The sequence below is a fragment of the Rousettus aegyptiacus genome, unplaced genomic scaffold (assembly GCF_014176215.1).
Source record: "Rousettus aegyptiacus isolate mRouAeg1 unplaced genomic scaffold, mRouAeg1.p scaffold_m13_p_8, whole genome shotgun sequence".
NCBI lineage: Eukaryota > Metazoa > Chordata > Mammalia > Chiroptera > Pteropodidae > Rousettus > Rousettus aegyptiacus.
In genome coordinates, this window is record NW_023416311.1 from 70,322,809 (window position 1) to 70,336,589 (window position 13,781).

The following is a 13,781-nucleotide window of genomic DNA, read 5'->3' on the forward strand; positions in this document are numbered from 1 at the left end:
TATATTTATACAGAGATATGGAATACATAAAATGTTACACACATAGAGAGCTGACACGTGTCATTTTACCACATTAACACTTGTTGGTATTTGGCAATGTACCTAATTTTATTTTAGATAAAGGTAAATTCCTGAGCCCAGAGGATCCTGGGGAGGCCCACTAGCCAGCTCCCAGAATCATGTCCTTATTACCACACTATTTCTGACGTCTCAGTTTCACTAGAAGTTAATAGAAAGTTTCATGCATTTTATTTTTAAAAGAGAGTATTATAACCTATGTTTATAGAAAAGAAAAGAAAGGTGAAAAGAAGCAAGCAATAGTCCAAAGTCAAACTATTTTTGCCACTTTGGCGCCACCTGGTGGCACAATGGCCTGGATGCCCAGCACCATGCCTTGGCCAAGAGCTGCTGAATGTCGTGGGTGAAGAGTTACAGGCTTCAGTGCGAAGAGTGAAAGCGAGACCAGAAGAGAGCGCAGACACACAAATAAACATTCGAGTTTTGAATATTTTTAATAACTTTTCAATTGGTTCTTTGTTTACACCTACATGATATAGGAGGAGCAAGAACATTTAAAGAGGAAACAAGTCAGAAAGTTTAAATATAAATATTGAAACAGAGAACAATTCAGGAAAACATTTTCATACCACTCTCAGCCATGGACAGACCAGGACGTAAGATAATTTTATTACACAAAGTAACTCGGGCTATTTACTAACAAATCAGTTCACAATACCTTCTCCCCTGCATCAGAGACCGCCAAGTCGGTTCCCACACCCTGGGTCCCAGGATCCACATCCCAACAGCCTCTTCCTCCTGTCCCTTCTGTGACTAGTGCTGGAAGCACACCATTGAGACAGAAACAAAAAGGACATCATCAAACATCAGCCAGAGGACTGGGCTCTTTTGTACACAGCTGACACATTTCCAAGTAACAAACGTCACAAAATCACACATATTGGATACTCTTAAAAGAGGTGCTAAAACAGCACAGAGCAACACAAGAGTCCCTGCTCTCGGGGAGCTTACACGCTAATAGATTAGATAACAAACTGACAAACAGCACCGATTATCCCCCCTCTTTTTATTTTTCTTCTTTTCTTGCGGAGAGGTGTTCATGTGATGGTGGTGGTTCTGTGAGGGTAGATTCTACATCTTACTTTCACTTAATAGGAAAAAGCCGCCTGGGGAGGGTAAAATTTGGAACAGGTACTGCAGAACAAAAGCCAGGGCTGGCAGGCGCAGCTGCAAGGGGACCAGTCTGTGAAAGGCTCCCTGGTGTCCAGAAGGAGAGCAGCAGACCACAAACCCGCCTTAGAGGACGGGCTTAGGGGAAAGGGGTTCTCCCTAACAGCAGTGGAGCAGCTTTCTGAGCAGGGTGAAGGTGGCTAATACTTTATAGCCTCACAGTCACACACACTGAGATCCTGTCCCTATCTCCAACTTATTGATTTTTAAAAACAATTTCTGAGTGTGGTTTTTCCTCTCACAATTCTTGCTTATGCTCTAAATTCACAAATACAATAAATACTGTATATTTAACCTATAAAAATGTAGAAATATTTCTAGTCCAATAATATTTTTATATACATATACAGATTTCACTCTATCCATTAAATTTCTGTTAGCAGGATTTTATTTATTTATCCATGTGAATTCAGTTAAAACGTACACCATGCTCACCTTACACTGATTAAAACTAGATCTTCCAAAGCCCTTTCACACGCAGAATTTCATTGGAACCATATCCAATCAAGACCCTGATGAAATCTTCACTTCGTGACACTATTTATAATTTTTCCCCCAGTACCATCTTGAAACTTTATTTCTGATGAAGGAAATACATTTTTCTCTTTGTTTAAATGAGAGTCCTCTAGGACACCAAGGCACTCTTCTATTACAAATAAACATGTATTTAAGCAGAAACTGCTTCAAATTATATCAGTTAAACTAAGTTCATTTTGCTCACACCAGTCAACACTTATTCACTTATAGTGAAGGGACATTTTATAGAGACTTTTCTGTCTCTAAAAAATTGGTTTCGCCATTGAGTACCATTCTTAATTTAGAGAGATGACAAAAACATTATGAAAACAATTAGCCATTCTCTCTTTCTTCCCCCTCAAAAAAAAAAAAAAAAATGAGAGCCATCGAGTGGGAAAAGAGCCATCAAATGGGTGAGTTGAGGAAGGCAGAAGAATGGACTATAGATCAGGTCTCTCTGTTCCTGTATTCAATTTCAGAGTAGATGAGAGGGTCTCCAGAAATTTTTAGGGAGTAGATTATACTCACCCACCTGGTTAGGTACATTGAGGACTAAATACAGAGTGCCTTGCTTGGTATATAAGCTCAGGCTGACATGAGTCTGACTCAGAAGGCCCCTGTCCTCAAAGTCAAACCCAGAACTGACTCATTCAGGAACAGACCCTCATTTGGGAATAGTATTTTTTGCCCTCAGCAACTTTATAAACGGAATCGAATTCTTGTAGCACCATGTTCTGGTCCAGCCCAGAACTGAATATGTCTTTGGGTAGTGGACCCCATTGATATGCCCCTGCCCCTCCTCTACATGAATCCTGGTATCAGGTCACTGTAAAGAGACTCTCAGTGGTTCTGGCAGATGTCCGGAGCATCTCTGGGAGCTCATGAGAGATGTGGGTCCTGACAGAGAACCTTCGCTGCCTGGTCTGCAGGGCGGGAAGGTCATGTACTCTGAGCAGCTGCGCAGCAGAATGGAGACCCTCCCAGCTGTCCCCAGGGCAAGGCTGAGAGCAGCAGACCCCTACATGTATTTTTACATAGAACTTCCTCAATAGCATAATGAGGTTCGTCTTTAAAAAGGAAATCACCCAGGGCAGTACAACTCCCCTGATGAATCTGGGCTGTGTTGAAATGAAAAACATATGTGCACATTCTGAAAATAGAAACCCTGGATTAGATAAAGCAGAACTTGAGAGGGGAAAATAATTACTGGTGCTAGTTAAATTTAAAAAAAAAAATGTATAGAACTTAAAAACTGTACGGTTTCCATATATCTTAATTTACCAAAGGATGTTTTTAAAGCTATTCCAAGACAATTTAATCCTCCAATCTCTAGCTACTAAAGACATTTTATCTTGTGCATATAAGACCTGGTGGGAGTGAGGTTTCTACTACCCGAACATAATAAAAAATACATTGTTTTTTTTAAAAAAAATATCTTCTTTATTCTCTTATCTCAGAAACCTTTAGGGAATTAAGTATTTAGCCTTCAACTATACATATAATAATATAGTCAGGTTCAGAAAAAATACCTAAATCAACTCTCTACATTCTATTTTTCTGTATTTAAAAAATATTGAAACAGCATTTTTAAGAAATGATTTCTGACCTGAACTAAAGTGTATGACGACATTGGTCAAGAATCTTTTGGCACTTCTGCTTCTAACCAGACCACCAAATCTCATGTGTGCACGCATCTGCCTGTATTGGGGGTATATGTGTGTGCATGTGTGTGTGTCTGTGGTTCTATGTTTGTGAATTATGCTTTTTCTCCATCGATGCATAGATTAAGTTAAAGGACTTGTTCTCTGATAAACTGCAGAGACCCTTTTTCAAAAAAAAAAAAGTTTAAAAGTTCTTTCAAAACTATATTCAATAAGTTATACCAAAAATGAGGCAGGGTAGGTTTTGGGGATGGTACAAAGCTTGCCTGGGTAACAGAGCAGTATAACCCATAACTATTCCTTTAAGTCCTTGTCCTTGGAACAACGGTGTCATTATTACACACAAAAGAGGCTGGTGTGTTTATTCTCAGCATTTTTCTAATTTTAAAAAATACATTAAGGCCCTTCCAATAGAAACAGAGTCACTGCCTTTATTTTATACAAACACTATACGCTCCAGGGGTTGCGTGCAGGCTCATGGCAAAGGCCTGCGTTTTCACTTACAAGCAGTAGGTGGTCCTGGTGCATCGTGAGGACTGAGCATATCTGTCAAGGCAGATTCTCCACACCCTTCCTCAGATGATTGACAGGCATCACCCATCTGGGAGGCCTTCACTGCAACTTGTAGACTCTCAGCTAAGAAGCAGGAAAACAAAAGTAAATTAAAAAGTAAAATATATAATTTTTTAATCTAGACCAGGAGTTAGCAAACTATATTTGGCCTGTGTCTGTTTTGATACGGCCCAGGAGCTGAAAATGATTTTATATTTTTTAGAGTTGTTATAATACACACACATGCATGTGCACACATACACACACACATAAAGAAGAAGAATGTGTCGCAAAAACTGTATGTGGCCTGCAAAGCCTGAAATATTTACTCCCTGGCCCATTACAGAGAAAGCTTGCCAACTTGCAATCTAGACCAATACTTTAAGCATCATTTTGGTAGAAAATTCAATAAAAAAACAAAATGTGCCATATAAAAATATCTCGTGCAACTTTCAGTAAATAAGTATGCTAAACATTCAATTAATTAAATATACCAGGCATTAGGATTGTAAGAATTGCCACTCCGAAATATAAGCTATTCTTAAAAGAGTCTTTCCCCAAAAACACCTTAAAAAATAGAGATTTACACTCCTCACCCTAGACCTCCTAGATCAGATTCTCCAGGGGAAAAAGCAGAGGATTTGCACTTTAAACAAGCATCATAGGCTATTCTTAGGATTTAGTAAGATTGGGAAACACCACAATAGGAAAGTGAAGTTTTTTTATTTGCAATAAAAGATTTTCAACTACCATGGAAAATAGATCATTTTGAGGACCCTACAAATATTTCTATAACACTCCGATGATTTTATTCAGCAAACCAAGCAGCTACTATGTTCTAGGCAGTAATGGGCATCCAATTACTAGTAAGGAGAGTTTACAGACTGGAGGAAGAGAGAGACACAGACAACCATCTATACTATGCGTTGGGTGCTAAGTTCTGTCGTCCAGGTGTTATAAAATGCTCTAGTAGCTCAGAGGAGCAGGACAGTTAGAATAGCTGGTGAAAGTTCTTAAAGAAGATGAACGCTGAGCAGCACCTTGAAGAATGAATGGAATCCAAGAGGCAGAGATAAAAGAAGACAGAGGAAGGAAGAAAAGCAGTGTGGAAGAGCAAAGATGTGGGACGGGGGGCAATTCAAGGTGCATAACTGAGCTGTCCTTTTTTCCAATGGTAATTTCCTTGCCTTGATAAGAATTCCCACTAAGTCTCTCAGCCTGGGTGTTGATGGTCAATGACTGAGATGGATTTTGCAGCCTGTGGCAGAACCTCAGCTGCTCTGGGTTCTCTGAAATAGCTGGGTCTGCTTGCTGCTCCCCAGCACCTCCATCCTATGGTGGGCCAGAGGAATTCAAGCAGGCCGACTTACAACCAGGCATTAGTGACAGTTTTGGTGGGGGAGGATGTGAAAGCCACTGGATAAAATTAAGAGTAGGTGACTTTTTCAATAAAGAGATCATCGAAGATAAGGAGAGGGTCATTGGTTCTTCTCAACCCATTTGAAAGCCCTTTTATCTTTATTTCTCAAATATATCTTGCATCTGCCCACTGCTTTCTACTTCCACTGTCAGTAATCTGGTCTAGACCAAGTCCCTTACATCCCTCATTTCGGCTTCTGTAAGTGCTTCCTGTGTCTAGGCAAACTAGTCTTCTTTCAATTTGTTCCCCATTCAACAATCAGTGTTCTTTTCAAGACAAAAATAAGATGATGCCATGCCCATGATTAACGCTTTCAGTAACTTGTCATCAGTTTTGAAATATTTTTTTTTTAACCATGGCCTACAAAGATCTGGTTGCCGCCCGCCTCACGGCAGTCTCCGTTGATCGTGACAGCCTGGCCTTCCTTCTTTCCTCAAGCATGCCAAGCTCATTCCAGATGCAGGGACTTTGCACACATTGTCTCTCTGCACAGTAATGGTCCTCCCTCAGACCTCTAGACAACTGGCTTCTTCTGTCTTTCAAGTCTCATCTCAAAAAATAATCTCCTCAGAGAAGTCTTCCCTGACCCCTGAAAAGCCTTCACCTCATTCCAATCCCATTATCTTACTTTCATGTGAATTTCTGAAATGTTCTTGCTTCCTTGTGTATCGTCTGTCTTCTTCCACTGGAAGGTTCTTTGAAAGCATTACTGCTTTCTTAGCACCAACCACAGAGCACATGATAAATGCTCAGTAAATATTTGATGAATGAATGAGTAAATAAATCAGCAGAGCCCCACCTCAGCCAACCTCTATGTCCTTCTGAAGACTTCAGTTTCCTCAACTTATAAAATTAAGGTGATAGAGTTCATGAATTCTTAATTTTCATCTGGCTAGTATTCTGAGATGCTAATCCAGAGCTTGGCAAACTTTTTCTCTAAAGGACCAGATAGTAAATATTTTAGGCTTTGTGGGACATAACATCTTTATTATACTATCCATCTTCGCCCCTGTAGCAAGAAAGCAGCTATAGATGATATGCAAACAAGCAGGTGTGGCTATGTTCCAATAAAACCATATTTACAAAAACAGGCAGTGGCACGCAATTTACCAACCCTTGTTGTGAACAATAGCATTCCCTGCTTCTTTCTCAGGTGGTGGCCGTTTGTCTCTATTATACTTCCAGACTATTAACTCCATTTCTCCCTTTAAATCCTCTTTCCCCTTAGATTATACCACTCACTGCCCCTCCCTATTGCCAGCCATTCTTCTACAGACTCCTTAAACAATTTAAGCTCCTATTGCAATTCACCTCTTCCCCTCAATGTCACTCCTGTCAAAAATCTCAGTAATTCCAGTTCTATTAGCCTAACACTTCCGATACCCTGGCCTCTCGTCTCCTTGACTCTCTCACCTTTGGTGATCTTGTCCTCTACCCTAGCTCAGCCACCAACTCCCAATCATACCCTAGACTTTATCACTTTCTACTTAGCAGAGTTGTTTTTTTAAAAAAATGCAAATCAAACCACTCCTCTACTCAGAACTCAATAATGCTTCCAGTCCTACTTAGAATGAACTTCAAAGTCCTTTCCTCCTTCTGTCTGGATAATCTGCATCCTAGTTAACTCTGACTCATCTCTGAATACTTCGTACCCCTCGCTTCACTGTACCTGCACTGTCCTCCTTGCTGTTCCCCAAAAACATCTGGCACTCACCTGCCTCGTGGCCTTTGCTCTGCTGTTCCCTATGTCTGGAACGATCTTTTCCCAGATATCTATTTGGCTTTCTCAACTCCTTTGTGTTTGCTTATGTATCATTCTATCAAAGGGGCCTTCACTGGCTACCCTATCTAAAATAGGACCTCCCCGACTCCATCAGTCTTTCTATATCCCCCAGACCCCACTTATTTTTCTTCATAGCACTTGACATAAGCTGACATATTTATTTCCTTATATTTTGCTGTTTCTGTCATATAAATTCCAGGAGAGTCAAGACCTTGTCTTATTCTGCTGTATCTTCAGCACCAAGACCACCATGCATGGCTCATAGTAGGTCCTCAATAAACATTCTCTAAACTCGTCACACCAAATCCTTTGGAAGCAACTTGCCTTCTCTCAGTGCTGCCGCCAGCAGTGAGGCCGCCTGGGGAGGCTCCCCAGGGTCCGGTTTAATGAGGAGATGGGGCTCGAGATGGGCATCCTCACATCCGCTCAGCTCTCCAAGTTCAGCATAGATATGCAGCTTCTCCTCCAGATATGTACAAATCTGTTGGTCTTGATTACTGAGTATTTCTGGGAAACAGAATTTAGCACAAAAGGTTATTACACGACTATAATGATTAATATGAACATTCAAGTTACAGGACAAAGATGTTGCTGATTAGCAAGCAGGTAAAATTCAAGTTATTGGGTGGGACGGATCCAAGTTCAAATCTTAACTATTTCATTTAGTGACTGTAGCCTCCAGCAAAAGACTTAATTCTCTGAGCTTTCATTATCTTTTCTATAAATAAGGTACTCAATATATGTCTGTTTCCTTTTCCATTCCCCTAATTCCAGAAAAACCACAAAGCTGTTCTTTGTTCAGGCTGTTTTCTAAATATCAAGCTCAGGAATGAAATCGAGGTGGCTTGTCCGTAATGAGCGATACCCACAAGGGAAAACAATGCAAAGGCCTGAAACGGCTCAGCTTCAGTCAGCTTTGGTCAAAACCAAACACAATGGTTTACGCTTTTATTTCTAAACATCCAATTCTTTGACCACCTTTTCATGCATTGTTTTTCTCTGATTTCAACATGTCACAGCTTAAAGGGACCTTAACCAGCATCTAATCCAAGGGTGTCCTCTCTGCCTAAGAATCACCTGGGGAGAGTTTAAAATACTGATGTCTACTCCCTATCTCCCACAGGTTCTGGGTGAATTGGTTGAGTCTGGGGTCCAGACACCAGAATATTTAAAGACTTTCCCCAAATGATGCTAATTCCAGCATCACTGAGCTAACCTAATTTTCTTGCTTTGTGGACTTGGAAACTAAGGCCAGGAGCTACTTACTACTATGTTCCTTGTTCACAGTCACACAACAATGACCTGACAGTGCTGGGACCCAAAATTAAACCACTGGACAGCAATTCCAATGCCCATCTGTGCCATGTTGCCCACAGTTACTATTTCATATATGTTATGTGCAGAATTTAAAAATATATATTTTTTTAATCACCAAAGAAGAAGGAGAGGGACACCTTATTTGAGCACTACCAGTGCCAGTACTTTTTTTTTTTTTTTTTTTTTTTGAGAGTAGTTACAGTAGGCCTTGGGTACACACAATGAGATCAACCATTCAGTCCTAACTTCCCATTCATGGTGCCTGGGCTTTCTCCACATCCACAAACAACACTACAATGAGGGAGCCAGAGTTTCCCGTGCCACGCACCTTGACATTGCTGAATTTTGGCCACTCTTGCTTCTGCTTTTCGCTTCTCTTCATCAGATTCACTTGTCCTTCCTCCTTCTTCTTCTGGGCAACTTTAAAAGACAATAGCCAAGAGAGACAACCGAAACCAGTCTGAGTATCTTTAGGTTCATAAGAAAGACACAGGAACTTGGTAGTAGAATTATTCAAAGAAAAAGTCAGCCTGAAGAGAATTTGTCATGCCCCCTAGCCAAGATATTTGCTTTTCTTGAGCATATAAAGAACCCTGCATACTATAACATAGCTCTCAAAGTCAGCAGTATAGAATGACTCAACTATTTCAACCAACAAACACACATACACACAAAAACACACTCATGTACACACACATACAATATATTAGATACAACTAAAATAATAACTTTGCTTTCTACTACATTTGGGAAGTTCTATTCTTAATAGATTAAAGTAGAGGAATTATAGAAGGTGGAAGTGGGGTGTCAGCTTGGGTAGGGTGCATTGGAAATGCAGGAATTTTATATAACATAATTCACTCCTACCTAGTGTCCTTGCATAATAATGAGGAGTAAGTTGACTTTGAACACTAATCTAAAAACATTTATTGAATGATCCTTCAGAATTCGGCAAAGAAACATAAGACATGGTCCCTGCCTTCAAGGAGCTTCCAATCTAATAAGGAAACATGCATACATAAAAAAGATAACAGGTACACGTGTGTGACAAGCAGGAATAAATACTTTATAGAGCAGGTGTTAAAAATTTTCAGGCAAGAAAGACACCACTGGAACTGAAGAGGTCTTCACGAAGGTGAGCCATGAGCTGCACCATCGATGGGCAGGAGTCACGCAGGCAGAGGGAGATGGGGCATGCGAGGAGGCACAGAGAAGAAAGCTGCAGATGAGGGGCTATCACAGGGGAGCAGACCACTCGGGCTGAGGCAAAGTTTGCATGCAAGGAGACACAGTTAGAATATTTTCCCCAACTGAACAAGTCCATTTCCTGGATTATGGACAGAAGGAAACATTACCTCTCGACAGCCTGTTGGATCCGTCTCATCCAGTTATTTCGTTCCTCCTTGGAACTGGTATGAATTTCATACATCTCAGGACCAGCAGATGAAGCACTGATCAGAAACATTCCTCTCTCCTCATTAGCAACTTCTCTAGCTATAAGCTTCTGAAGGGAAATAACAGATGGCTTCTGATCCTATGTAAAATAGGAGGGCGTGCAGATGAAATGGCATGCTGTCTTAAGTATGGGTCTCACAGACCACATTAGCAAAGGCAAGCAACAGTATTGGGCAAAGCTTCATATCACATCAACCTTTTCCAAAGAGCTGTGGAAGTTGGTAAGATCTCCAATGGAAAGGTTATGGTGAAGAGAGGATGGAAAAAAATAATACAGGAGAATGTCCTTAAGAATTGGTGATTTAAAAGGACAACTTTTAAAAAGAGAGAACAATCAGAGCATTAATTTAAAAAAAAAAAAACGAAATGCCATAGTCAAGGGTGGAATGACTGGTTTTTCTAGAAGGGTATGTATAAGAAATAGTACATTGACTGACTAATACAAAGATATTGAGATGGAAGATCTAAAGAATCCATTGGATTTGGCAGTTAACAGCGACACTGTTTTACTAACGTGATGGGTACAGCACCAAAGAGTGGACTATAAACATGAAAGGCAAAAATAAAAAAATAAGGAGATAAGACTTTAGATTACCCAGATGTCTTCTGATATTGTAGGGGAACATCAACATAACTTCGATAGTTCTACCTGCATATTTCTCTTCTTCCCACCAACCAGGAGAGCCCTTGGTGTGCAGAAACAGGTCTAATTCATCTTTAATTCATCTTATACACCTAGCATGGTGCTTTGCATAGAGCAGGCACTCAATAAATGTCTTTCGAACTAGATTTAGCTTAATCCCATCAGAGGGGAATAGGAAAAATGTCTAAAATCTGGCATCCAAACCATGATTAAATCACCACTTCTACCAACATTCACAGCAATCCTTCAATGTCCAATTCAAAGATGAATAAGACACTGATAATAACAACATAGTAGGCAGCTATAGTTGAAATAATAGTCAAAAATATGCCTGCAGCATGAACAGTTTTGGGGGTAAATACAAAGAATCTCCTTTGGTTAGTGGCTTCTACCACTGCTTATAGAGCCGGCTGCAGTGTGTGGTTTGGCTTCTCCCTCATGCCCTGAGCAATGGCTTTATCCAGAGCACACCACTTCACCTCTTACTGCTCACTTCTCAGTGTTGGCTTTGCTCTCCCAGCATCATGCGACTGTACCACATCTGAAGCTGTATGCAAGAGTCTACCCTGAGGACCTCTCCATCCCTGTCCTGCTCTCTCCAGTTAGGGAGAGCTCCTGTGTACTGTTGACATCCCTTAGTAAATTACAGATATACTAAGACTTTATTTTCTTTCCTTCTTTCAATGCAGTTTTAACTTCTTCTTCTTACAGTGTAAAAAGCCTCTGTACAAAGAGGCAGAGTAGGTTTGAATTGCTCAAGGCATAAGCAAGAGTGAAGTTATTTGATTCAGTTGGTTAGTGTCACAGCAAGAGGGGAGATAGTGGGGTCAGATATTTTTAAATGAGAAATAAATGGGTAGAAAGTAGCATCAATTAAATCACCATCAGACCAGGATGATGGCATTGGGGACATGCCCATCATTATTCGTACTAATCACACACAAACATCAGAGATGATCAAGAACTTAAATTAAATCTCTAGGAATGGAGGCAACATGTCTACTTTGGAGACCAATGTCAAAAACTGATGGTGCAAAGGCTCAACCCAGACTGCAGAGATGTTTCGTTTGTGCCACAGCATGTAAAAAACTTTTTTTTTTTTAACTAGTGGTCAATAATTAAAAACTGGGTGTTTCTGCTTAAAAATTTCTAGACTTCTGGGTTATTGGTAAAAGCAGAAGATGAGCAACTCTGGGCCCATATACTCATTCAAAAACATGCTATACCTGAGTAATCCTGTCCTCTTTGAGACAGGGCATGTACTTGCCAGTTCACATTAGTCCCTACCATTTTCTATAGGCTTCTTGATATCAAGCCTACTCCAGGTCACTCATTTACATTCCTGCCTAATCTCTATAGGCACTGATGTTGAAACCTCTGCCATAGAGGAAGCGGAAAAGGAGCTGCTACCTTTAGCCCATTGTTACGACATATCCCTTTGTGATTCCAGTGTGGCTGACTCCATTAGTGGGCAATTCCATTCATGATTCCACTGTGGTAACAAGACCTAAAGGTCACCTCCTATTTTGAACTTGCACTTGAACATCTACAAGTTCACTTTGTCTTTTTTATTGACCCTTCATTTTGAAATTATCTTCTTTGAAATTCAAAACATCCTCCTAGATTCAGTATTCCAAGATTTAGTAAATACATCTACTTTTTCCTATTCATTTCATAGATTTGGATGCTACTGCCATTTACAGCTGAGTCTTCTTTAAAAACAAACAAAATTATCTTGTAGAGAAGCTACTCCAACCTCTTGCTACTTTCAGCTCCTTATCTTCTGGCCATTTCCAAATTCATCATGTCCTCTGAAACATGCAGCAAGCATTTACTTAAGAAGTTTTTCTAATAGCACAAGAAAGAGAATCTCATCTGTGGGTATGAGTGTGAAGTTAAATTTCTAAAATTCTAAGGTGAGAACTAGGAAATCCAGATATTTGTATACCCCTAGCCAACACATCAATTCCCTTAAGATGTTAATTATAAAATATTTATGATACACGGGCTGTGACAACTAAATATATGATGAAACAAAAAAGCATATAATTGAAGAATGCACTTGAATCTTTTAGGATAATGCTCTCCTTTGCTTTCTGACATTGGCAAGGGCTTAGCTGGCCTTTGTGAAGGCAGCTACAAGCCAGGCTAACATCTTCAGGAAGCAGTTACTGCTGCTGTCCATTGCCAAACACACTCTACCGAGAGGAGCTAAGTTGTGGCTGCCTTCAATTTAGCATTTGGCAGATTGCTTTCCTTACTGAATGGTAAATATGGTCTATGGGTGGCACAGGTAACCCTTCAAGATGTCAGCTAAGAGGGACAGATATATATTTCAAGTAAATCATCACTGCTTGATCTGAATCCATATGCTCTGTTGTTTTCCAAAAATAAAATAGCTGTGTGTATGCTGTGTCTAATTCTTGATCCATCAGCAGGTCATTTGGCCTATAACGCCATCCAAGAAGCAGGATTTTCTTCTCCTTTAGGTCTTTGGTGAAACCTTTGTTTCTATACAGGTGTGGAGTAAATTTGTATTCTCTTCCAGCATGATCCTTACCAAACCACAGGTCAAACAAAATGGTCCCACCTTCTCACTTATTTACTGTTTTTTGTTTGTTTGTCTTGTTTTGTTTTCAGAGCATCCCAGATAACAGCAGAGAGGGGCTGCTGTATAAATCAGTAGGTTGTCACAAAATTTGCAATATATACAGTTCAAAAGAATAAGGGACATGGGGGCTTGTTTAAGGCCTCTTGTTATCCTCTGGTGTAGCTTTGTGAAAGAATCTCTGACCTTTATACAACTTGGCATCATTCTAATGATAAGAGACAATGTGCTGAACAGGGTGACGAAGCCTATTCAGCCAACCTGACAAGCACAGATGGGCAGGTAAGGAACTGCACTAACCTCTTCCTCCCTAGCACCCACCCCTGGGCAGGCATGCTTCTTTGTTTTCTTTGAGCAACATAACAGAAGATTCATTAAGCTTTGAATTTGCCAAAACTGGTTGGCATTGATAATATCTGCTAATGGTACCTGAATATCCTATCAGTCAATGGATGATAAACACTAGCATTTTAGAGAACCACTATTATACTGTCCTCATTGGTACTGTATATTAGATGCTTTCCTCTGACAGGGCCTGATGCTCCATGAAGCTGACAAGGAGTTAATTGATGACTCCT

The 13,781-nt window shown here is 40.2% G+C and overlaps 1 protein-coding gene across 6 annotated transcripts in view; it reads right to left on the reverse strand.

The window, feature by feature from the left end:
- ARHGEF28 (Rho guanine nucleotide exchange factor 28) overlaps positions 1–13,781 on the reverse strand; it is a 259,146-nt gene that overhangs the window by 36,781 nt on the left and 208,584 nt on the right. For all 6 annotated transcript variants that reach the window (XM_036226271.1, XM_036226272.1, XM_036226269.1 and 3 more), the window contains 5 exons: positions 9,853–10,031; positions 8,826–8,917; positions 7,505–7,687; positions 3,930–4,061; positions 737–837 (listed from right to left, as the gene is read on the reverse strand). In XM_036226271.1, coding sequence (XP_036082164.1) covers positions 737–837; positions 3,930–4,061; positions 7,505–7,687; positions 8,826–8,917; positions 9,853–10,031 — 687 coding nt within the window. The remainder of the gene's footprint in view (positions 1–736; positions 838–3,929; positions 4,062–7,504; positions 7,688–8,825; positions 8,918–9,852; positions 10,032–13,781) is intronic.